This window comes from Geotrypetes seraphini, chromosome 11 (assembly GCF_902459505.1).
Source record: "Geotrypetes seraphini chromosome 11, aGeoSer1.1, whole genome shotgun sequence".
NCBI classification, from domain to species: Eukaryota; Metazoa; Chordata; class Amphibia; order Gymnophiona; family Dermophiidae; genus Geotrypetes; species Geotrypetes seraphini.
The window spans coordinates 8220048-8246505 of record NC_047094.1 but is presented as its reverse complement, the minus strand read 5'-3'; the positions used below and the strand labels follow the sequence as shown (position 1 = coordinate 8246505).

Genomic DNA, 26458 nt, shown 5'->3' with positions numbered 1-26458 from the left:
ATTTAGGATGTCTGTAATTCCAAAGGTTACATCTATTGTAGCCAATAGGTTCTATTTAGGATAATCGGGTAACTGCACTGACCTTATATAATACGAATGGCAGTATATCAGAATTTATTAAACTGAATGTTACTTTTCCTTTGCCGGACATCGGAGCATCTGCCAGTTGGCACTGCAAGTGTTAACCATTGTGCCATGGGTTTGAGGCTGCTGCTGTTCATATTTCAACAGTATTTCATAATGCTTTTGAGAGAGTGCAGAGACTGTGGAATACTGTTTCACCAGCAGGTGTCATTGCTGTGAAGGATATGCTACCTAGACTTCAGGAAACGTAGAGACATAAAAAGAGAATAAAAAATGCAATCTGAGTTAACATACCTGCCTCATGTTCACTTTTCAGACTTTTCTCTAGCTAGATGGAAGAATTCTAATAGATAATTGATAAATGCAACGCTCTAAATGAGTAGTTACAGGAATTATTTGTTTTACATTTGAGATTAATTTTTCCTAAACATGAGTCTAGATATTAATTTGTGAAGCTCAACACAAGTTACAAAACTTACCCACTAGATACAATAAAATGATTCCCCCCCCCCCATTCCCATGAACAATGGATCCTAGTACTAAATAGCTAAGTTGATTAGATTGTTTTATCAGCTTATATACGTAGATTATTGATGGTAAAAATGCTGAGAAGTCCAGCATTCCAGTTATTGGGAAAATAATCCAAACTGCCAGCTTTTAATCTTTCTTTCCAAAACGTTAACATTTTATTCTTGTCTTAATTTCAGTGGTACTATATTCTTTTGTTGTGGCCTAAAACATTTTTTGGGGAAATACACTAAACATAGTCTCATTTATCCCAGGACAAGCAGGCAGCATATTCTCATGAATTCACAGAACCTGGTATGGACAGTGCAAAAGGGTACTGTCCATTTTTAAACTCCCGAGACTGCCCATACTGCACATGTGCCAGTGCCTTCCCGCCCAACATCTGCTTGCGGGAACATCAGTTCAGTAAAAAAGCTAAAAAGCCAACTAGGGGAGGACCCAAAATATTTCTCTAGCCTTCAGTGATCTCTTTTTTTGAGTTGAGAGCAGTGGTAGTCAGGACCGAGGCAGTGAACACAACAATTGTGTGGCTTAATGGCTGAGATAGTCCTTTGACATAGAGGAAAATATTGACGACGCGAGATCGAAGGACTCAATGATCCGGGGAGGTTGAGTAGATGGTAGCGCAAAAACAGCTTGATGCTCCCAGCCTGAAACAGACTCAAGAGGGTCTGAAGACCCAAAAAAACAAATCGTAGAAAAAAATGAAAAATTTCAATTGGGAACAAAAAAAAAATATTAAGTGAAAGAAAAATAGAAGCGGGAAGCTGAAAATTAGTAGTTTGTGTTTTTGGAAGAACACTTTTGCATTGTCCATTCCGGCTCAGTGGATGATGTCACACACATGTGAGAATATCTGTCTGCTGTCCTCAGATAACACCTGTTACAGGTAAGTAACTGCTATTCATTTCAACTACTAAATTTCATGAGACTAATATACTTACATCACTCAAAACATGTTATGTGTAACCGATTGTAGAGAAACTCCATTTATTTGCAACCTCCAGCATAAAAAAGCATATTTTAGTACCCAATAACTTTACCTAACCCAAAATGGTCAATATTAATAGTTGGCAAGACATAGTAACACAGTAAATGCCAGCAGATTAAGACCTGCACAGTCCATTCAGTTTTCCCAACAAAGTCTCCAAAATTGTATCTGCCCAGGTTCCACTTCTTCATGATTAAACACTGGTGTCATAAACAGGGCAGTTGGCAACTTGCCACCTTGCCAATCTCATATGGACTTGGAACATAATACCATGATACCGTTGCTTTCAATCATGAGAATGTTTCCCCCTTCCACACCACTAACTAGCGTCATTTATTCACAAATATCCCTTCCCCCATAGAGATACACAGCACCTGCAATCCTGGCATATGCTTTGAATGTGATATTTTTTAATCTCTATTTCTGCCTTCCAGTTTTGGGGTGCAGACCCTAGAAGACTGCCCAGCAGCAATCCTATTTCTCTTGATCCTGATTTCTAACATTTATGGGCACAGACTGTAGAATTCTGCCTGGTATTGTCAGAGCTCATTCCATTTTTGTTTTATAGAAGAAATGTAGGAGGACATCAGCTCTGTCATCTAAATAGGTCCTTTTTAAAACAAAAGCTATAGTAATTAAACACAGACTTTTAAACTTATTTCTAAATTCAACCTAAAGCCAATGGAATAAGAACCGCAGAGTTGTTACATAATCAGAGTTTTTCACCTCGGAGCAAATCTTGCCACTGTTTGAATGCAGGACTGCTTCAGTTTCAGCTAAGATACTTTCAACGGATATAAGTAACACATTCTTTCAGCAACATAAGCAGATCATCCAGTTGGAGGAATGTCCAATTACGCTAACAAAATTACAGAACAACTTTGGACATTTATGGTTAATTTATTCTCAGTCCCACTATTAGTCAATTTGTTTTATTAACATTATTGTAAGTACTAGGGGTTTTTGGTTTTATCTGTAAGCATTATGTTGTCTACCTTTTTTTTTTTTTGCATATGTTTTTCAAACAGCCTATGACCTTTTAAATATTATACAATGCTAAGTTTGTATAAGAAGTGTTCTCCATTCAAATGCATTTAACTGCCAAGTAGATGTTACCTTCTTTAATGTCCTTACCAGACCATTCAGAACCTCTGGGTTGTATCCATCAACTAGCAGATGGCGACAGAGTAAAGACTTGTAGGCCCTGCCCTATAAAAACACTATACAGCCAAAGGATGATCTTGTTTGTTATCTGATTAGATGACTAGTCTGTTCAGGTTCTCGTTTTACAGAATTTTATATTTAGCTTTTTTTTTTCTTGGTGTATTACCCAGAACACTATTCAGCTGGCCCAGTAGCTCAAATGGTAAGTGCAGTGCACTTTCATTTGGAAGGGTCATAATTCAATTTCTGAGTTGACCAGGGCTGGATATGTTATAGAGGCAGTGTTCCTGAGTCCTGGGGGGGGGGGGAGGAATTGTGACTATTGTGTGAAGTGACCCTTAGAGGGCAAAGTAGAGGTTCATGGTTGTCATATTCTGAAAGGAGCCAGGTTACATGTCCTCTGGCCCAAGAATGTCACCTACACTGGTGCAGTTAAGTATTTATAGGGTGGAAATGGGAGAAGGTTATAGAATAGGGGAAAATCGCCAGGTAGTACAAATGAAGAACAGCATCAGATCCCAGCTTGATTTCAACTGTGCTGGAGGAAATAGGGCAGAAGAGACATGGGTCAAATAAAAAGATGTACATAATCCCATGCTTCAGATGCCAGTTGGATAGTTGTCTGATTTTTCATGTCTTGTTAATGCTGCAAAGGGTTGTATGAAATGTTTTTTCCCAGTGAAATAAGAGCTCTGCTGAATCAGATTGGGGATATAGGATGCACACACACATATGTGCCAATGTGTGAATTTGTTTTGCAGTCTAAGAAGAAGAAAATTGTTTTTTCTTGTTTCAATCAGTGCTAATTCCAAAGGAAAAGCCTCCCATTACAGTTGTTGGGGATGTGGGCGGAAGAATAGCCATCATTGTGGTATGTACACAATACATTTTCTAGTAAAGTAAAAATGTCTTCTTAAAATGGCGAGAGTTGGTATAGGGGGGAAAACTTTTTTGAGAAGAAGCTTATTGGCATTCAAATATTCCTCTTTATATACTGTAGCTCTTAAAGGTTGAACCTTGGTGTTGCCCATTGCACTACAGTTTGTTCACAGCTGGGAAGGATGAACTAATCAATCCCGTTTCAATCTGCATATGCCTATAGTAGCATGGATATGATTTTTTTGGTTAACTTTTTTTAATATGATTATATATAAAATACTGAAAAAAAACTCCCAACTTAGATATAAACACATAATTACAGCAGTAAATAATATAAAAGGGATATAAAAGTAAGACCATAAAAAATAGAAAATCCACACAGTGTATCCCAAAAATCTTTGATAGAGCAAAAGGAAAATCTCTTTAGAGTGCCAGCAAATAAGAACAATGTTTTCAGCCTTCTGAGGCTGACGTTATGATTGTTGCAGTTGTCTGGAACCTGCTGCCTCTGAGTAAGTGGAACTGATGTTTCAGCTATTGTGCTGTAAGGTCTGCAATTTCTTCTATATATAACGAACTCTCAAATCTGATGAGAGCACAGAGTTGCTTGAATGCCCAAGGGAGTGAAGGGAAGGGAGTGAAGCAGAATTGGAAAACTCGCTATGCTTTTCTTCTACTGTCCCCTAGAGCTGAGAGCCAAATGTACAAATCTAGCACATAAGATTGAATGCTTACCCTACCACACTTGCCAACAAAAGACTGAGTTTGCTAAATATGTTTATTAATTTATATTGTACCTTAATCTAAGGTGGATTACAATGTAATATATATATATAGTAATAAAAAACAAAACCCCACAGTATGTAAATAGCAAAATACAAAGAAGTCCAAGTGCTCAAAACTTCAATGAGCTGCTATCATAAGACTGAATAATGCTGCTTTAATAGTTAAACATATGCAAATTCTTCTGAAGGGACTGTGAGATTCTATGCAATAATTTAGCTACCACCTCAACTCAACTCATTTAATTAGTTGGCTTCAGATCTGATTTCAAGCGCAGTTTCTTCTACCATTGATCAGTTAAACTAGAAGGGAGTCTCATGTAGACAGCTGCACGGGAACGGGGACAACGGGAATCCCGCGGGACCTGCGGGGCATCCCGCGGGTTTCCCCTTCGGGTCGCAGGGATCCTGTGGGGACGCCCCCCTAGGGTCGCAGGGATCCTGTGGGGACGCCCCCTAGGGTCGTGGGGATCCTGTGGGGACGCCCCCTAGGGTCGTGGGGTTCCTGCGGGGCTGGATGTACTCAGTCGCGCGGCTCCTCTTCTCCCTACCTGCTCTGCTTGCAGCACAGAGCCGAATGGAAGTCTTCCCGACGTCAGCGCTGACGTCGGGAAGACTTCCGATCGGCTCTCTGTGCTGCAAGCAGGGTAGGTAAGGAGAAGGAGAGTAGCCTCGCGGCTCAAGTGACTACCAAGGGAGATGGGCGGTCCGCCCCGGGTGCAGCACAGCCGGCCAGGTCCCCTTACTTTTGTGGCACTTCCCCGACCAACCGACCGACAACAGCCCTGGTCCGACAAACCTCCCTGCCCTGTAGCCGCAAATCTAAATTACCTTCTTACAGCAGCTGTAAGAAGGTAATTTAGATTCGCGGTTAAGGGCAGGGAGGTTTGTCGGACCGGGCCTGTTCTGTTGTTGGTTGGGCGGGGAAGCGCCACGAAGGTAAGGGGGCAGGGAGAGAGAACGGGAGGAAAGGTGGAGTGGAGAGGAAAAGACGCTTAAGGGAAATGGGTAAAACTGAGGGTGGAGAAGGACGCTGAAAGCACTGGGGAAGATGGGGGGGTGGAGAAGGACGCTGACAGGACATGGGGAAGGTGGGGGGGAGAAGGACGCTGAAAGGACATGGGGAAGATGGGGGGTGTGGAGAAGGATGCTGAAAGGCCATGGGGAAGACAGAGGGGGAGAAGGACGCTGAAAGGACATGGGGAAGATGGGGGGGTGGAGAAGGACGCTGAAAGGCCATGGGGAAGACAGAGGGGGAGAAGGACGCTGAAAGGACATGGGGAAGACAGAGGGGGGAGAAGGACGCTGACAGGACATGGGGAAGATGGGGGGGAGAAGGACGCTGAAAGGAAATGGGGAAGAGAGAGTGGGGAGAAGACGCTGTCAGGGAAGAAGACAAGAGATGCCAGACTATGGTGGGAGCGGAGGGAAGAAGATGGGTGCCAGACCAATTTGGAAGGGGGGAGAAAGGGAGAGGCACAGTAACAGAGCAAATGGAAGACGCAGAGGGAAGAGAGACAGTGGATGGAAGGAATTGAATGAGAACATGAGGAAAGCAGAAGCCAGGCAACAAAGGTAGGAAAAGAATTCTATTTCTTTCTTTTTTTGCTTCAGGATAAAGTAGTATATTAGTTGTGTTGATAAAAATTTATAAACATTAGAGGCTCTGGTAGAAAGCCGTTTACAAAGTATGTATTCTTCCCAATTAATATTTCCAAATTAATAAAGTCTTTTTGCTTATTTGTAAATGGGTTTCTACCAGAGCCTTTAATTCAGTAGCATAATTAAATGAAATAACTATTTCTGAAGTTTATAGGGACGGGCGGGGACGGAGGGGATTCCTCGCGGGGACGGGTGGGGACGGAGGTGATTCCTCGCGGGGACGGGTGGGGACGGAGGGATTCCTCACGGGGATGGGTGGGATACCTCACGGGGACGGGTGGGACTTTGGAGGGGATGGGTGAGATTTCTGTCCCCGCGCAACTCTCTAGTCTCATGCCCTTTTGTGATGCAGAATTTCTAAGGACATAAAGATTTATTTTTAGTATTAGATAGCTAATTACTGTCTTTTTAATTTGGTGGTAAGAATACCTCTTTTTTTCATGTTTTTCCTTTGGAGAAATTAGTTTCTAAAGCTTTAGAAAGTGCTTTCTGACTGCTGTGGGTGGATGGCATTCAAAGGGCCAGTAATAATGCCACCTACACACATTTCATAAGTTTGGCTATGCGTGTTGAAAACTGTTTTTTCCATCATTTTAGTTAAATATGAAAAAATATTCTTTTTTTTTTAATCCCTTCACCCAAATTCTTTTACAGTCTTTAAGACTTGGCTTTCATTACAGGGGATCCCGTGTTGTATTAAAAATAAGAGGCAACTTGAACTGACATATTTCCTGTCCCTTCCAGATTTTGATGAGTTGAATTAGGGAACTTCAGGCATATGACGGTTTTTGTTTATTTAAAAGGCTTGATCTGAGGGGCGTTCAGTAATCTACCAGAGTATGAAAGAAAGTAATAGTCACTTTATATTCATTTTCAACTGAGGACATTTATCAGATCCAGTTTATGCTCCTTAATATGTTGAACCTGAAACCCATTGCTTCAGCCCTAAATCTACAATTAGATTGTAAAAACATTAGACTTTGCCTTAGTGAGATCATGAACATGTGCGTTAAAATCTCCTAGAATGAGAATACCAGGCTATTGGACTACTAAAAAACGTCTTCCCACTTTTCTCTAGCCAGACAAGGAGGGCAATAAAATATGTCCAAAATAAAGATGTTTCTGGCCTGACAATTTACCACAGATTTTGATATTGAACAATTTGCCAATCTCATTCCATAATGCCACAGTTCTCACTTAGTTTTGCTCTAATTTTTTTGTGGCTTTTTGAGAGAAGTAAACAAAAAGCTCTTATTTGTTGACTAGCCACAAATGAGATACATGGAGGGTCATTTTGTAAGGAGAACATATTTTAAGACACAAAGTAATGTGATTGACACATATACAGAATGAGTAAATTCGCCTCTCCCCCTTGCAATCTGTACAAAACTCTGCTGCACAATTCATCTTCTACCAACCTCGCTACGCTCATGTCACCCCTCTCCTTAAGTCACTTCACTGGCTCCCTATCTGCCATCGTATACAGTTCAAGATCTTATTGCTGCCCCTCAATATCTCTCCTCGCTGCTCTCTCCTTATACACCTCCCAGAGAACTCTGTTCCTCAGATAAGCCGCTCTTAGCATTACCCTTCTCCTCCATTGCCAATTCCAGACTTTGTTCCTTTCATCAAGCTGCCCCCTACGCCTGGATTAAATTACCCGAGTTTGTCCACCAAGCCCCTTCCCTTGTTTAAAAGCAGACTGAAAACCCACCTTTTTGATATATCCTTCAATCCTTAACCCTGCTCCAACCCAGCCCGCTAATTAACCGTTCCCCTTAACATCTTCCCTGTTTAGATTGTAAGCTCTTTCGAGCAGGGACTGTTTTCTTACTCTTTGTGACTCTGTGCAGCGTTGCTTGCATCTGGTAGCACTATAGAAATAATTAATAGTAAATTACCTCTAATAAAGGCATAACCAGTATAAATGTTCACATGTTACTAGTTGGTGCATACTTTGACTGTGGGATGCACCTGGGTGCAATTTGGGTGGAACATACATTTGTACTTATGTGCTCTAAAAAGATATACTGTAATTTACATGTGTTCTTACTAACATCTAGGCTCGAGGATTACACATTAATTTAAGGCACATTTTTAGCCATTTATGCTAGTATTTTACAAAGAAATGTGGGCTCCTGTTTTTCTTCTTTTTTTTTTTTTTTTTATATAGGCACCCTGTTATAAAATTATCCTTGTCGTGTCTATATCTAGTGTCACTCTATCCTCCTCCTAGCCTACAGCCAACATCTGGTGCAGTGACTCTTGGTTATGGTATTTGAGAATGCAGCGACGTGACTGAACCCACTAGTAGCTTGCCTTGAAACGTGGTTTAGAGTTCTGAGACAAAAGGCCTGTTCCATGTTCAGGTCAAAAGCCTTCCTAGCTTGGCATATTGGCATCAGAAGGATGCAGTGCTTGGTGGGTTTAATGCAGCCATTTGAATTTTATAATGGTTTAGCACTTAGCAGTAAGTCTGGGCATTGTGATATATTGATTTGAAATTCCTAAAATGTATGTTATCTCATCTAACAAGTTTCTCTGCATGACCTTCATATTTTTTTTAATTTTTTTTTTAAATTTTAAATTTATTAATTTTCCATTCTTACAGCAATTAATTCACATATAATATAATTAATTATTACATAACATTTGTAATTACAATCAATACATCATATCATAAATAATAAATCCCTCCCCTTTTTTCAATTCTTATTTCCAAAAATTATACAAAGACCTTCATATTTTTGATTTTAAGTCCATCTATTTGCCTGCTTATTCTCTTAGGATGACATTATCGATGATGTGGACAGTTTTCTGGCAGCGGCTGAGACGCTCAAAGAAAGGGGAGCCTACAAGATCTTTGTGATGGCAACTCATGGTCTTCTTTCCTCAGATGCTCCTCGGTTGATAGAGGAGTCTGCAATTGATGAGGTGAAGGAATTTGTGTCCAATATTCAGGCTCAGATTTAGTGTGTGTGTGTGTGTGTGGGGGAAGCTTAAGTACTGTGTGCTGTTGTATAGAAGCCTTGGGGCAGTTCCTGGGTCAGGGCTGCTCTAGGCAAACAGCATTCGTAATCGCTTGGGGAGGGGGGATTGATAATGTCTGCCATCACTCGACAGTGATGCCTGTTGTCTAAATGAAGTGAGGAGTACATACCACCTTCCAAATAGCTTGCGTGTGCGCTCTGGACTGTCATCACTGCATTGGTTGAGCTAGCAGCGTATCACGTGAACAGCAGACATGAAATGGCACAGGATCCTATGAAAGCTACAGTGAATTCACAGAGTTTGCTTTTCTTCTGTTTACAGCACTCGGGGGTTTGGGGGGCAGTCTCTAGTACCTTTTTTTTTTTTTTTAGTGACTTTATCTGTGTATTGTCCTATCATTATTTCTAGTGCAATAAGCACATCATTCTGAACACTTGGGTTGTGCATCTCTGATTGCGAGATCCTATGTAGAAAGCCTCATTTACGCTTTTCTGCTCTGCCTCCCATCCCTTTGGGCTGTACTATAATTCCTCAGTTTTACTCTGCACATGAGATTGTAGGAGCCTGTTTGTCCTGCCCTTTATTTTACATTTAATTTTGGGTTTTTATTCGGTCATGAGACTTTTCAGGGTTGCAGAGGCTCCCAATTTAGGGACATCTCTGGCTGCAGAGAACACAGACTCTGAGTGCAATAGTCTGTAGCCAAAGGTCAGCCTATATTAACAGTCCAGGGGCTCAGGCACTGTTCCCTTGGGAGCAGGGCTCACTCAAGGTTTTGTCCATAGAGAACTTGAGGTCAAGCTGAGTGGCCCCATGGCGTTTATTTTAACCAGAATTGGGTACTGACTGCATTTCCTCCCTCCCTCCCCTCAGCTTTGCGCATGAGTTTTGGTGGGGTTTTGAGGTCTCAGTCCAGCTGGTTGGACTGAGGGCAGCCTGAAGAAGCAAGCTATCCAGATCTCTAGGCTTGTCTGAGGCAGAGGTTTTCTGGCTGCGGTTTCAACCCTTTTTGCAGCTCCCAGCACCAGCATAGCATAGTGACAGTCTATGAGAGAAATTAGGGGGGGTCTTTAAAAGTGATTTTAAAGGTTTCTGGGGCTAGGGACAGGGTCCCCCACCTCAGAGGAGGAGCGTGGCGCTGTGGTTTAAGCTACAGCCTCAGCACCCTGGGGTTGTGGGTTCAAACCCCGCGCTGCTCCTTGTGACCCTGGGCAAGTCACTTAATCCTCCATAGCCCCAGGTACGTTAGATTGTGAGCCTGCCGGGACAGATAGGGAAATTCTTGAGTACCTGATTGTAAAATCGCTTAGATAACTTTGATAGGCTGTATATAAAATCCTAATAAACTTGAAACTTAAAATTGTGTTCCCTGAATTTTTGGCTCCCATGGGCTGTTTTTGTGCTAAAATTAAAAGCATCTATTTGCCTCAGAACACCTCCAATTTGGCCCAAAATCAATCTAGAACTCTAGGTGGACTCCTCAGGCTAGGATAACTACGGATTCATGTCAGATTTGCACTGGATGGTTGGCCAAGGACCATCCGTGTTCCACGTGTTGTGGAGCAGGGTGGGGAGCCACAGCCTTAGCTTCCTCTAGTCCCTTTGAATGTATGAGGTCCCTCTTGGATCAAGCTCCAGGTCAGAAATCTCAGCTAGAGCTGGGAACTGGTGAAAGGGCATCTCTGACAAAGCACAGCCATGCGTCTACCGTGAAACCCTGAAGTGACTAAAATGGTTAAGTGGCTGGAGGAGTTGCCGTACAGTGAGAGGTTAGAGAAGCTGGGCCTCTTCTCCCTTGAAAAGAGGAGACTAAGAGGGGGGGGACATGATCGAAACATTCAAGATAATGAAGGGAATAGTCTTAGTAGATAGAAACAGGTTGTTCACCCTCTCTAAGGTAGGGAGAATGAGAGGGCACACTCTAAAGTTAAAAGGGGATAAATTCCGTACAAACGTAAGGAAGTTCTTCTGCACCCAGAGAGTGTTGGAAAACTGGAATGCTCTTCCGGAGTCTGTTATAGGGGAAAACACCCTCCAGGGATTCAAGACAAAGTTAGATAACTTACTGTTGAACTGGAATGTATGCAGGTAAGGCTAGTCTGTTAGGGCAATGGTCTTTGACCTAAGGGCCGCTGCGTGAGCGGACTGTTGGGCACGATGGACCACTGGTCTGACCCAGCAGCAGCAATTCTTATGTACTTATGAACTACAGGGAGCGCCTGTCGGAGGTTTCTGGGTATCTTGGTCTGGCTTTTGCTCCAGAATTTATAAGCATGATGTATGAAGCTTACTAAATTACAGTGGTCACAGTGACTCCTTAGGGGTCATGATGGTGGTAGCACCAGGAATTATTTTCTCTAAGGATGCATTTTTTCAACAGCAGAGCCATGCACAAGATGCAGGGTGTATAGTCAGAAGAGGACTGGGTGAAGTGAATTGTGTATTTATGCCTTTACTGTCCCAGTCAGAGTCATCAGTATTGGGAGACTCAGCATTGCACCTGGAAGAGTCAGGTTCTGACTAGATGGCAGCCCTGGATTTCAGAAAGGATCCAACTGTGCGCAGGCTGTTAAAGCCATCGGCGCTTTTGGAGATTATTACTGAGTCTCTCCTAGAATTAAAGATAGAGCTTTCACTGACCTCTACTGCCCAGTGTTTGTTCTTGTGGAGCACCAAGGCTCAGGCCACATGTTTTCCCTGCCATCCAGATATTACCAATATGCTCAAAGACCACTGGGAGGTCCCGGAAGGGCCCATTTCGTGTGGCTAAGGCCATGACAAAACTTTTACCTGATGGACGCTGAGTTTCATCAGCTATTCAGTCCACCAAAGTTGGATTCCCTGGTGGTGCAGGTTACAAAGTGTACTTCACTCCCTATTGCAGAATGGTGTTGGAAGGATACACAGGACCACAGGCTGGACTTGGTCCTTAAGAGGCAATTTGAGGTCATGGTGTTGGGGTTGAAGGTAGCAGCAGTGTGTCACATGGGCTTACCATTCAAGGTTACATGATGCTCTGGGAGTAGGACAAAGCAGTGCAAGTTTTCTCGAACAATGCTACCACAGAACCTGATTGTAAACTGCTTATATAACCTTGATAGGCGGTATATAAAAATAAAACAAAATTCTGGAAGCCCGCCCTGTCGAATGTTCATTAGCCTGCTTGCTGTCTCGAGACATGTCTGTATTACCAGATACCTTGTATGTTTCTTCTGTCCAGTACAGTCAAGGATAGGGGAACCACCACTAGTGGGAACAGCCCATGGATTATCTTTCAGATCTCCAAGACTGCTGGTGGTGGGTCAGTAGAGTGGGCAGACTTGATGGGCTGTAGCCCTTTTCTGCTGTCATGTTTCTTTGTTGCGCTTGGGTAGGTGGCTTGTTCATTCCACCACATTATAGGATTAAGTGTTTAGATGTTTCATGATTATTTTGTGTTATATGTTGTGATATGAGCAGAACATACTTGTTTCAAGGGGAGAGTCCCTGTACCCCTCCCTGGTATGTTTTCTTTTCTAGGGCAGACCATCTGCTTTGATACAAACTGAGGAATTGCAGGACAGCCCAGAGGAATAGGAAGTGAAGCAGAAAAATGTAAATGAGGCTCTCTACATAGGATCTCGCAATCAGAGGTGCACAACCCAAGTGTTCAGAATGAGGTGCCTGTTTACTAGAGAGATTATCAGGGTAAGTTCCTAATCTTTCCATATTTCCCTCTACCCCTTTATGTTCCTTTTTTATGTTGTTAACTTTAGCTGGTTTCAGTATGAACAGGAAGAAAATGGTTGAGCTACAAAAACACAAACCAGCCATACCCCTTTTTTTTAATGTGCTGCTTTGTAGTTTCTCCAAGCATGACATTAGCCATACTGATAAGTCATTGTATCTAATTACATCATTCTAACTATAATATGTCAATATTCTCATACTTCTTTAGTTTGCATAACACTTCACAAGCTTTGTTTCTCCCAGAGGAGCAGCTTAAAGAAATGCGTATGTTTGGTATCATGTTTTTAAGTTTTGGTGTGAAACATTTAAAATGGTTGATGAATTTGACCCACAGGAGACCTTAACTCTGGCTGACTCTTACCTCTTGCCTCTTCTCTTTCACCAGGTGGTGGTCACCAATACCATCCCACATGAGATCCAGAAACTGCAATGCCCCAAAATCAAAACCGTGGACATCAGTATGATTCTTTCCGAAGCTATCCGCCGGATCCACAACGGAGAGTCTATGTCTTACCTGTTCAGAAATATAGGACTAGATGATTGATTTTGTTACCTGTAACAATTCAACCAAGGGCCATGCACTAGAGCATAATAACCTTCAGATTTCAGTAGGTCATACTCAAAATTTTTCTTCGATAAACAAGATATGAAGCTAGGCCTACGTAGTAATTGGGTTTGTTTAGGGGAAGGGTTGAAGGGAATTTTTGCAGGGTTTTTTTTTTTTTAAACAAAAAAAAAAAACACAACAAAAGGCAGCCTAGAAATCATCCTATTTGCTTTTAGTTTAAATGCACTAAACATACAGGGCTGAAAGCAAGGGATGAGCTGCTTCGAAAAACATTCCTCTTCCAAAGCTGCTTGCTGCCAGTGCTTTAAAAATCAAAGAAATGAAGTAATCTGCTGTATATTTTCAACTTGATCACCAAAAAAGGTGGCACTGTTGTACACAGTCAGTGAATTTTTGTAGAGATGCTTTTTTTGTAGAGAAGCATATGCAATATGTGTATTTATTTTCCTCAAAGAACAATAAAAGCTATTTGTTTTGTGTGAGGTCTTTTCTTTATTTCATTGTTTGTCGTCAGTGACGGTCAGTAACAAAAATGAACAATATTTGGGTATTAACCAGTTAGCGTGGGCTTTACGGTTCAGTAGACACGGGCCTAGTACACTATTAAACCAGCCACCACAGTAAAACTCTGCAGGAGCTGGACACAACAAAGGTGGGTCAGAGGAGTGACTGGTTGTGATAGTGGTGTACAAGGCTCATTCCATGTTAAGTAATCTAATTTTAGAAAAGTGCCTTACCTCACCAAAGAAACAAAGGCAGTCTGCCCATTCCCAGTAACCATGATCTCTTTCTGATTTTGATGAAACTGTGTATGCTGAATCTTCCATGACTCAAACTAACTTTGGTAAAGTTTAAGATTCACCAGTGGAATACTTGTGGAGATACAGCCTTCTGTTTGATACCATACTGCGACCATGTATAGCATCCCTTGCAGCTTTGAATCAAAATATTTCCTTGGTTATATAAGCAAAAGAAATGAAACTTGGCAATCTTACATAACTTTTTACAATCTATTCAATGGAACTAACGTGGATTTTCTTTTTCTTTTTTAACTGACGACATGTAAAAAGCCTTAGTGGGCCAAAAAAATGGATTCACTAAAAATTTCAAACTTACAATTTAAAAAAAAAAAAACAACCAACCCCATGGTGACACACATTATTTTCTTATCCATTATTATTATTACGGTACTCTGGACCTTTGTTGTCACTAAATACCTTCTTAATTGAAAATGTTTTTCTCTTATTTTTCTTTATTTTAAATTTTACAACAAGTGTACAACAATTTCATTCATTAATATACAATTTCACTTGAACTTCTACAATTTTCACACAATAAAAATTACCCTCCTCCCTCCCCTCCGAAACATATTTGTAATTAACTATCACATATTATAATAATTATATCAATCATTTTTATCCTTAAATTAAAAGCCCACCCACCCACCATACATATTTATAATTGGGGAAAAATATTAACTATTTATTATAATAATTTATTAATGGCCCCCATACATCCTTAAATTTATTAAAATATCCTAATGTTCTTTCCATTTCATACACATGACACACTGAATTCCACCAAAAACAATAATTTAATCTTGTGCAATCTTTCCAGTTATAAGTTATTTGCTGAATGGCAACTCCTGTTAAAATCATTAAAAGCTTATTATTATTAGAGGATATTTGATACTCGGCCCTCATAGACATAACAAATAAAATTGTGTCATATGACAGAGCTACAGGATTCTCCAACATACAATTTATTTGATCCCAGATTGATTTCCAAAAAGCATTAATAAAAGGACAATAATATAATAAATGATCTAAAGTTCCAGCCTCAAGATGACAATGCCAACATCTATTAGACTTAGAGCAATCCAATTTTTGTAAACGAACAGGGGTCCAGAGTGCTCTATGCAACAGAAAAATGTTTTTCAATCTTTTTAATTAACCAAATCGATCCACCAACTGAAGGCACTGGCCGCTGGTGCCATGGCATCCCTTGAGGCAGCAGCAACCCACATATGCTCACTTTTCATGAACTGAGCAAGTGTGAGGTATTAGACTAACATTGGCGGGTGGGAATGCTGCTGTTGACTGCCTTGAGGTGTGGCTTGGGGTCCCCCCTCTAGCTAAGGCATTTGATTTTAAAGTTGAGTGGGAGAAGAGTCAGGAAGAAGTGTGGAACAGAGGAAATGTCTGCCCACCCATTCTTTCTGTTTAGCTTTGCCACTATTTGGGAGTGGATGCTGTCTCTGCATAGAGGCAGAAATATGGAAGATGGGAACTATGGGCTGGTTAGTCTGATCTCAGTGGTGAGTGAATTAAAGAACTGCTCCTAAAACAAGAATGTGGATTGCAGGATTTAAAGCAACATGGTTTTACTAGAGGTAGTGTTTTTTTGTTTTTTTCCTGATTGGATGGCTAGAGTTGGTTCAAGGGAGAGCACTGGGTATGGTGGTCTTAGATTGCAGCAAAGCATATGACACAGTGCAGCATGGTTGACATAAATATACTGAGGCACCTTGGTCTGGGCCCTAAAGTGATTGGGTTAGAAACTGCTTAAGAGAGACAACAAAGGATAACATAAAATTATGTTTACTTGAAAGGGCTATACGAAGGGTGAGATGCAAGGATTTGTCCTTAGTTTGGTAATTGTGAGCAATATTGTTGAGTGGGTTCTTGGTAAGGTTTGCCCCTTAGTAAAATCTATTATAGGTTAGACATCCTGGAAAATGTGTACTTTTTACCAAGACTTACGTAATGCTAAATGTTGGGTCATGCTTTTGGACTTGCAGATACCCAGGGGAGAAGCATAGCAGTGGGGAGTGAGAAGAGCGGGAGCTGGGGTGATATAATCTAATGATCTTAATGTTTCCAGAGAGAAAAGGCAAAAGCCAGAAGGTTGATTGTGTAGGAAGAAGAATGGCCAGCAGAATAAAGGAGGTGATAAGGCCTTACTCTTTTAGGATCTTGCCAGGTGCTTGTGATCTGGATTGGCCACTGTTGGAAATGGGATACTGGGCTTGATGGATCGTCAGTCTGTCCCAGTATGACCTTTGTATAAGTCAATGGTGAGTCTTCAGTGTACAATTCTGAAGAGTACCTTCAAAAAGATTTAAATAGGATCAAGTTGGTACAGCAGATGGCTACTAAAACGATTAATAGTCTTGTCATAAAGCATATGGGTACAGACTTAAGATCTCCATGTGTATACTTTGGCAGAAAGGCAGGAGAGGGAAGAGACATTTAAATACTTCAGGGCATAAAAACACTAGAGATGAGTCTCATTTGGAAGGGAGCCCTGGAATAAGATGCTTAAAATGAAGGTGAAAGAGAGAGGAATAATCTAAGGAAAAGGGTGGCAGATGTGTGTGGGGGAGATGAGGACTTTTATCTGAATAGCAGAAAGGATTATAACGATATGAATGGACAAGCCATATGGTCTTTATCTACTGTCAGGTTTGTTTGGGGTTGGTTTGTTTTTTAAAGAAAAAAAAAGATTTAGTATTCAATCTTTTTATACCATTCTTGCATTTTTATTTTCAAACTCACAAAATAAACAAAGTACAAATTAAAATTTACAAGAACCTGCCTTTGTTCATTTAGGACCTGCCTTTGTTCATGAGTTTAACTAGGGTGCCTAAGCTTATGATCACAACTGCTGAGTGGGCTATTTGTAACGTGACTGGCGGAATATTCCCTGCTTGGTGTTGTGTGCTTCGTGTTTTTCACCTCTGCCTCATTAGGTGAATTTGTCCAGATCATCATTCATCTTTAGAGCGGCTTCTCTGAATGACTGACGCTGGATAAATGGCTGCATGCTTCATTAGGAATGAGTCCAGGCTTCAAAAACAGAAGATGCAATAGACGGTAGTTTTCTTGGTGGTTTTTTGTTGGGTTTTTTTCCTGCAGAGCAAAGAATGCTCAGGCTTTATGCACAAAATCAAATTCTAAAAGTAGCTTCCAAACAGGTTTGTTTGTTTTTTTTTAAATAAATAAAACTTGCTCCTCGAAGTGGCTCATCTACGCAAACTTTTTTCCATGTTCTGTAGAGGGGAAATCTAACTCAGTAAGTCAGACACTGGGTATTTTGGTTTCTTAAGTCACTTGTATTACTACCAAGTCTTTTGAAAAGTAAACAGCACAGATGTGATGTTGGAGTTATATAAACTCTATAGCAGTGGTCTCAAACTTGCGGCCTAGGGGCGCCAGCTACTATTTTGAGGCCCTTGGTATGTTTATCATAATCACAAAAGTAAAATAAAACCGTTTCTTGATCATATGTCTCTTTAGCTATAAATGACAATATTATGATTAAGACTTAGCCAAAAGGAAAGATTTATAAACTATAAAGAGTTTTACCTCATGCAAAATTGTCATTTCTTTAATAAGACATTAACTATTTTTTTCTGAGGCCCTCCAAGTACCTACGAATCCAAAATGTGGCCCTGCAAAGGGTTTGAGTTTGAGACCGCTGCTCTATACCAGCCTTGCACAACTCAAAAATGGTCCAGGGTTGCACCGAAAGTTAGAAAATGTAGCTTGGGCCACAGATTGCATCAAATTTACAAGAAAAAAAATGAAGGTGGCAAACCTCAATATTTTCAAGAGAGTGCCAATTAAAAACATGTAAGAAAGTATTAGATAACTAAATTTAATAATGTTAACTTACCAAAAGCATGACAAACTGCTACATTTGTACTTCTTCAATGGACCCTTAATGCGAGATGTTGCATCTCATGTTGCCAACTAGTTTTTCAAATTCTGGAGTCATATTTGATGCAGGTGAAGCCTCTCCCCAGCTCCTCCCAGCATTGTAATTGCTGTAGCTGAGGGGATGCTGGATCTGATCATGTACCAATGAACTCAGCTAGTAGTTTTGAAAGTCGTGAAAAAGATTTGCAGTAGCACAGTGTACAGAAAACCAAGCCAGATTTATAGCTTTTCATGCATTCTCTAACAATCTATGGAATGCTCATTTTTTTAAAATCCCCCTTGTTCTGATGAGACATTTTGGGAAACAGGACACCCGCCAAACGCTGTTCTACTAGTCTAACTTGCCAGCAGGCAGAGGCAACGGCAAAGTGTGAGAGGAAAAGGGTGGAAATAATCGGAGCCGATCGTAGGGCATGACTCCACAACAGACCCTCAGGCGGCTAATCGGCTGCTGGCTCGAAGAAGGTGCAGGTGATCTGTGGGCTGCAAGCTGCTGCCTCGCCTGCCTGGGGAAAGATGGCCACCCGCGTCCCCTTATCGCAGCTGGAGACTGAGATTGAGTGCTGCCGGGCGGAGTCTCAGTGGGAGAAGCTGGCAGCACTGGCGTGGCAGCTGAGCTCCCACGGGCAGGAGGGCGGAGTGAGAGCCGTATCAGGCCACCTAACACTAAGCGGTTAACAATTGAAAAAATTGTGCAGGGTTGCTCTATATGCAAATAAAGACTTTACTAGTGTAGCTGTGGAAAATAAATCTGAACTTTGGCATAAGTAAAGCTCATGGTCCAATGTTTCCCTTGAACATATAGTTTTATTTATATTCTGCCTTTAAACAAGGCAGATTACAACCAAACATAATTTAAAAATAACAAAACAAAACATGTCAAAAAACATCAGAATTGCCAATTCATAAAAAAGGCATCAACCACCATACTTCATCTTACAAAACAGATGACCCTTTAACAATTTTTTTACATTTACACAAATCTTTTTGTTGCTTGACGTATTCTGGCAGCCTGTTCCACTCGGCAGGTCCCACACGTAGGAAAATCCTAGATCTCATAGTTTGTAAACATAATTTCCTATGAGTTGGAATAACCAAATCACAACGCCCAGAAATTCCACCTTGTGCTATAATACTGGCCATGTCAACAAAAAGGCTATTCAAATTGCAGAGGGACCTTTTGTTCTTGTATCAGGTGGAAGACATCAGCAACCTGACCCAAAGACCACAGAGTGGCTATTAAATGTTGAGATAAACTTGTGATTTAAAGCCTGAAGTATGTTGCATGTCATGTGACAGGAGGAGGAAGCAGGCATGTTCCCATCCTAAAACACTTTTCACAGTACATTGAGCCGACGGAAACATAGCATCTCACAATCCATCATCAGATCCTTGAGATCTTAAATAAAGGATTGCAAAAAAGCATGATCTCGGAGAAATATTCCACGGGAGTGCCCAGAAACAGACTAATAAAGTAGCTGAAAGATGTTCTTCCCTTGTCCTATTATGCACTAGCATTTTATAGCTTTAAAGAACGGAAAACCATCTGGAAATCACCACCTCATCTAATGATCTTTGTATGACCAAGCACAATAGGCAGTGAAATTGCCACTCAAAGAACTAGGCTATCTATTTTCAGAAACAGATAACAAAGGCCCCCTTTTATGAAGCCACGCTAGGTGGGTTTTTTTTAGCGCTGGCTGCGGCGATAAGAGCTCTGATGGTCATAGAATTCCTATGAGCGTTGGAGCATTCACTGCCATGGCTGGCAATAAAAAAAAGTCTAACACGGCTTCATAAAAGGGGGGGGGGGGAATTTCCTTATCACAACTGAGATTTTGTCAGTCTAGTAGTTCTAAACCAAGTAAAGCTGTAAAGGAATCTGAGTTTTGGTTCAATGCATCCCACTTCCTAAGGGATTTACCCAATTGGTCATAATTTTATTTACTATACTCTACTGTTAATATGTTTTGAATGCCTCGGAATATGTACCATTCCAGCCATAACTTTCAGAAACATCCATTCTTGTGTTGGGTTACAGGTTAACAGAGGTAGCTGACTGCACTTTGTTACTCGAAGCTCTGAGTAATATATTAACATGTTGCTTCAAGCTCAGCTGGTTAAACTTAAAATGGCCTATCAAGATTGAAACCAACAACTGCAGGGACTGAGCAGGAAGTGACATTTACAATTAAGCACTAACGAGGAATATTCTAAATGAGAGGTTTACTTAAAAGCAGCAGTGAGCTTCTTTTTACTACTAAAGTTAATTTTGTGGTCAATAATTGGCTGGGAAATGGAACGAATATATTTGCCTGGTCTATATTTTAAAATATAGACCAGTACAAGTTTTATTTATAAAAAAAAATTATTACTTGCTACATCCTACTATTCTGAGTGAGTCACACTATAAAACATACGTAATGTCTACACAAATGCATGACGTCATACAACTATATATCATCATTGGCCATCTCTTGTTGACGTAACCACAAATAAAAAGTATTTCTGCGGTCAAACTATTGGACCGTTCTTATGCTGCAAAATACAAAACTTTATCAGCCAAAATATCTCTGGCATAAAACCGTTTCCACCTGCTTTCTAAACTGAACCAGATTGTTAACATTTCGCACATCAGCTAGAAGAGCTTTCCATAGTATCGCTCCCTACGCTGCTAGCATCGACTGGCAAAAACTTATTAGCCTCACATTTTTTTTTACAGATGGCACCTCCAGGCACAAAAATCTCAGAATGTAAAGACCTAACCAGTTGATGTATTTGAAACAAAGATCTAACCACGGTGGGGCCATCATCCTTAAGGGCCTTCAAGTGATGGGTAGCCAGTGGAGCTCGTTCAGATTTGGAAGCCTGCATAATCACTCCTTCAAAAAACAGTGCTCCACACTTTATCACCAAAAATACAGATGGACTGCTGCTTAAGCCACACTTCTTACATGAAGTTGAGTGAAAGAGATTGATAATGGATCTCAAGCGCTCACTGTTACACTGCCACTAGAACAAGTCCCAGCGTGCAACATACTTGTGAGCTATGATCGGTCCTTTAAGCTGCGTCAAGTGTGCATTAGTGCATACCGCAGTTTAGTAAACGAACCCCTAAGTCACTTAGAGATTCATTTATAAGTTTATAGCATTTGTAATGGGCTATACTGACTTCCTGTTTAACGACTTTGAGGAGACCCCTCCCTCCCCTTTAATTGTGGTCTGCTGTTGCCTGGTAATGATTGTTATAGCTGTTATTATGCCTTTTGTTTCCCTTTATAAATTTCTTTCTGGCAAAACTTCTGTAGAAAATTCTTGTCTGTGGAATTTGTGAAATTTATAGATAGAATATCAGGCAGCATTATGGGGAACAATCTATATATATAAAATCGGAAGTATGTGTGTGTGTATGTGCCGCGATCACGCAAAAACGGCTTGACCGATTTGAACGAAACTTGGTATGCAGATCCCTCACTACCTGGGGTGATATGTTCTGGGGGTCTCGCGGCCCACCTGCACATGTGGGCGGAGCTACAAACAGAACAACAGATTTCACCCATTCATGTCAATGGAAAAAAAGTAAAAAGCTGCCATTCTCACAGTAATTCAAAAACGGCTTGACCGATTTGAACGAAACTTGGTATGCAGATCCCTCACTACCTGGGGTGCTATGTTCTGGGGGTCTCACGGCCCTCCTGCACACGTGGCCGGAGCTACAAACAGAAAATCAGATTTCACCCATTCATGTTAATGGAAAAAATGTAAGAAGCTGCCATTCTCACTGTAATTCGAAAACGGCTTGACCGGTTTGAACGAAACTTGGTATGCAGATCCCTCACTACCTGGGGTGATATGTTCTGGGGGTCTCGCGGCCCACCTGCACATGTGGGCGGAGCTACAAACAGAACAACAGATTTCACCCATTCATGTCAATGGAAAAAAAGTAAAAAGCTGCCATTCTCACAGTAATTCAAAAACGGCTTGACCGATTTGAACGAAACTTGGTATGCAGATCCCTCACTACCTGGGGTGCTATGTTCTGGGGGTCTCACGGCCCTCCTGCACACGTGGCCGGAGCTACAAACAGAAAATCAGATTTCACCCATTCATGTTAATGGAAAAAATGTAAGAAGCTGCCATTCTCACTGTAATTCAAAATCGGCTTGACCGATTTGGACGAAACTTGGTATGCAGATCCCTCACTACCTGGGGTGATATGTTCTGGGGGTCTTGCGGCCCACCTGCACACGTGGGCGGAGCTACAAACAGAACATCAGATTTCACCCATTCATGTCAATGGAAAAAATGTAAAAAGCTGCCATTCTCACAGTAATTCAAAAACGGCTTGACCGATTTGGACGAAACTTGGTATGCAGATCCCTCACTACCTGGGGTGATATGTTCTGGGGGTCTCGCGGCCCACCTGCACACGTGGGCGGAGCTACAAACAGAAAATCAGATTTCACCCTTTCATGTCAATGGAACAAATGTAAAAAGCTGCCATTCTCACAGTAATTCACAAACGGTTTGACCGATTTGAACGAAACTTGGTATGCAGATCCCTCACTACCTGGGGTGATATGTTCTGGGGGTCTCGCGGCCCTCCTGCACACGTGGGCGGAGCTACAAACAGAAAATCATATTTCACCCATTCATGTCAATGGAAAAAATGTAAAAACCTGCCATTCTCACAGTAATTCAAAAACGGCTTGACCGATTTGAACGAAACTTGGTATGCAGATCCCTCACTACCTGGGGTGATATGTTCTGGGGGTCTCACGGCCCACCTGCACACGTGGGCGGAGCTACAAACAGAAAATCAGATTTCACCCATTCATGTCAATGCAAAAAATGTAAACAGCTGCCATTCTCACAGTACATCAAAAACGGCTTGACCGCTTTGAACGAAACTTGGTATGCAGATCCCTCACTACCTGGGGTGCTATGTTCTGGGGGTCTCTTCACCCAAGAATTTATATGTTCTTGCTCCTGGAGGTGAAACTAAAAATGTTGTTTCTAATCAAGTTTTGTGTTAGTTTATTGTATTCATTTTGTCAAATATTTCACATTATAATTTGAATATTGTACTTTTTATAAAGCTGTAAAAAAATAATTTCATTCACCACTATAAAGTATCTTTATTTGAATCCATTTACAGTGTTATTGCTATAATTAAATACCCGTGCAACGCCGGGTCATCAGCTAGTTACTTATACTTATGGGGAATTCAGGAGACACCTAAAAACATCTGTTCCTGAAGTACTTAGGCAGTTGATTTTGTACAATCTTTCCCACAATACACTAGTTTTAACCTGCCAGTTCTACTCAATTTGTAGCATTTTTAATCATTGTAAACCGCATAGAACTTCACGGTCCTGCGGTATAGAAACTGTTTATTATTATTATTTCCAAGGTCCTTCATTCTCCTATTCTCTGTAAATGTTGTTTTTATAATGGGCAAAAAGGTTTTAATATTTTAAGCCGATGATTAATTTGCTTAGCTGGCCCTAAGGGTACTCCTACTTCTGTAAAAGACCCCAGCTAGAGCAAAAGCAAACCTAGGCTAGTTCAGATACATAGAGCAATCATGTTTTTTTTGTTGAGAAATTTGATGAGCTGATCAAAAGCGAATTACAGGAGTGGCCTAGTGGTTAAAGCCACAGCATCAGCACCCTGAGGTTGTAGATTCAAACCCACGCTGCTCTTTGTGACGCTGGGTAAGTCACTTAATCCCCCCCCCCCCATTGCCTCAGGTACATTAGATAGATTGTGAACCCACCAGGACAGACAAGGAAAAATGCTTGAGTACCTGAATAAATTCATGTAAACCATTCTGAGCTCCCTTGAGAGAACTGTATAGAAAATTGAATAGTGTGAAAAGTTTCAGCCTCTGATAACCAGAGCTGGTATTGTGATGTCATAATGCCTCATTCTACCAATAAAAGCCAACCTCATCAGTGATGTCACAATGGCTTCATTGTCTTATACTTGGCTCACTTTTACTACATTTTGATTTCTAGAGTGGTCCAATGGTCAAAGCTACAGCCGCAGCACCCTGAGGGTTGTGGGTTTAAGCCCTGCACTGCTCCCTGTGACCTTGGGCAAGTCTCTCAATCCCCCATTGCTCAAGGTACATTAGATAGATTGTGAGCCCACCGGGACAGATAGGGAAGATGCTTGAGTACCTGATTGTAAACCACTTAGATAACCTTGATAGGCGGTATATAAATACTTAAAGAAAATAAAAACAAGATAAGAATCGTAACAAAGGGACTACAGGTCAGATTCTGCAAAGGACTCTGTTATCAGGCGCCGTTCATGTGTCAATCATGCAACGGCGCCATTTGCAGAATTGCAGCTACATGAAATGTAGTCCAAGGATTTAAAGGCCTACATGTCTGGCGTCTTAAGGTACCTAAGGCCACTTCTGGCATTGATCACGCCTACAGCAGCCTTAGGTGTTGTAAATGGCCTCCTTGGGAGAATGGCTCTGGTTTTGGAGGCACCTTCACTTTTTAACGGGGTCTTATATACTGGATCATTCCCCAAGGGGACTCAACCCCTTTAAGTTAATAATACAGAATAATGAATATTAACATTTATCTATTTAATTAGAGAAATTCTCCAAGAGACATCGTCTTTCAACTATCTGTTAAGAATTTCTTAAAGATACGTTTTCAGAATTTTTCTGAAATGGGTCAAAGATAAAGAAGTTCTAATAACTGAGGGAAGATCATTCCAAACTTTCACCATAGTATATGCCAAGGAACGTGAGACTTTACCTAAAGTTTGAATCCCTCTAACAGAAGAAAATTCTAATTTAAATGTATGTATATTCCTAGTAGACTGAAGACGATGCAAGTTAAAAGAAAGAGGGAAAAAAAATCCCATATAAACAACATTAGTACACTTAAACTGAACTCTCCAATACATCGGAAGCCAATGCAATGTTCTGAATAAGCTGTAATCTCTTCATATTACATTTGCTTAAACCGATGTAAAGGGAATTAGCGTAGTCCAAATATGCTAAAACTATAACCTGGACTAAAATAACAAAGTGATGCTGATGAAAGAAACAACGAACCCTCCTTAGCATCCGTAGACTCAGAAAACACTTTTTAGATACGTTATTAATTTGATTAGTCAAAGAGAGGGTAGAATCTAGAACAAATCCAAGAATTCTAGATGAAAATTCTATCTTTAAAAAATCACCCGAATTTAATCTAAGGTAGGACCAAACCATAATAGTTTGGTTTTAGTGTAGAAACATAGAAAATGATGGCAGAAAAGGGCTATAGCCCATCAAGTCTGCCCACTCTACTGACCTACCTCCCATAGTCTGTTCTCCTAGAGATCCCACTCCTAACGACCCAACTCCTTAACTCTACCCTCTTAGGGATCCCACATGGGCATCCCATTTACTCTTAAAATCTGGCCCGCTGTTGGCCTCGATTACCTGTACCGGAAGCTTGTTCCAATGATCAACCACTCTTTCGGTGAAGCAATAACTTCCTGGTGTCGCCATGAAATTTCCCGCCCCTGTCATTTAACTTCATACACACAACAGAGGCCCATTGGGTTTTAATCGATGCAATCAATTACTGTGCTAATTGAACCAATTAAAACAAGTTAGACGGCATTAAGATACCTAATGCCGCTTAACGTATGGCTCCGTTATTAGAATCTTGGCCCTACATGTCTCAGTCATGTGAGAGTACAGGGAATATGTAAAATAGATTAAGGCCCAATAATAAGACCATTTTCCTTTTCTTTTCCGTTGATTGCCATTAGATTTATTTCATTAAAAATATTTGACAGAAAGCTATTTGATGTTGTATGATGCTCAAGTTATTCGTATGCAGCTGTGGATTAACTTTGTATTTTGGGAATGAAACAAAAAAAATCCATGGCCAGTGTCGAGAGAGAGAGAGATGAGCCCTCCGAACGCCTTTCCACAGGCATTTTGGATCTGAATCGGATCTCAGGAAAAGTGAGGTCATTCTCAGTCTGTTCCTCCTGACCTGGAGACTGGTTCATCCTGGTTTTTACCCAGTGCAACTGCTGGATATGAAAAGCTAATGAGAGAGGAGTTGAAAGTCCAGGTCAGTTCTTGTCATCTTAACGTTCTCCAAAACCAGTTCCCTGCTCTACCAAAACCCGAAGGTCCTCGCAAGCTTCTCAGCTCCCGCATATTTGCTGGTTTCCTAGCAGGGATACCTGTAATCTATTTGCATGACTTGGTAAGCTACTGGTTGCAGTTTGTACTTTGAAGCACTTCTCTCCACTTGAATGCCTTATTGGAAGAAAAGGCTGTGCCCATCTGGCTTAATGATCAATTCCTCCAGCTGACTGGCTATCT

General features: G+C 41.1%; 1 protein-coding gene across 4 annotated transcripts in view; it reads left to right on the top strand.

The window, feature by feature from the left end:
- PRPSAP2 (phosphoribosyl pyrophosphate synthetase associated protein 2) overlaps window positions 1-13860 on the top strand; it is a 59013-nt gene extending 45153 nt beyond the window's left edge. For all 4 annotated transcript variants that reach the window (XM_033914823.1, XM_033914824.1, XM_033914825.1 and 1 more), the window contains 3 exons: window positions 3568-3638; window positions 8878-9024; window positions 13196-13860. In XM_033914823.1, the coding sequence (XP_033770714.1) occupies window positions 3568-3638; window positions 8878-9024; window positions 13196-13354 (377 nt within the window). In that variant the 3' untranslated portion in view covers window positions 13355-13860. The remainder of the gene's footprint in view (window positions 1-3567; window positions 3639-8877; window positions 9025-13195) is intronic.
- Window positions 13861-26458: the final 12598 nt, after the last annotated feature.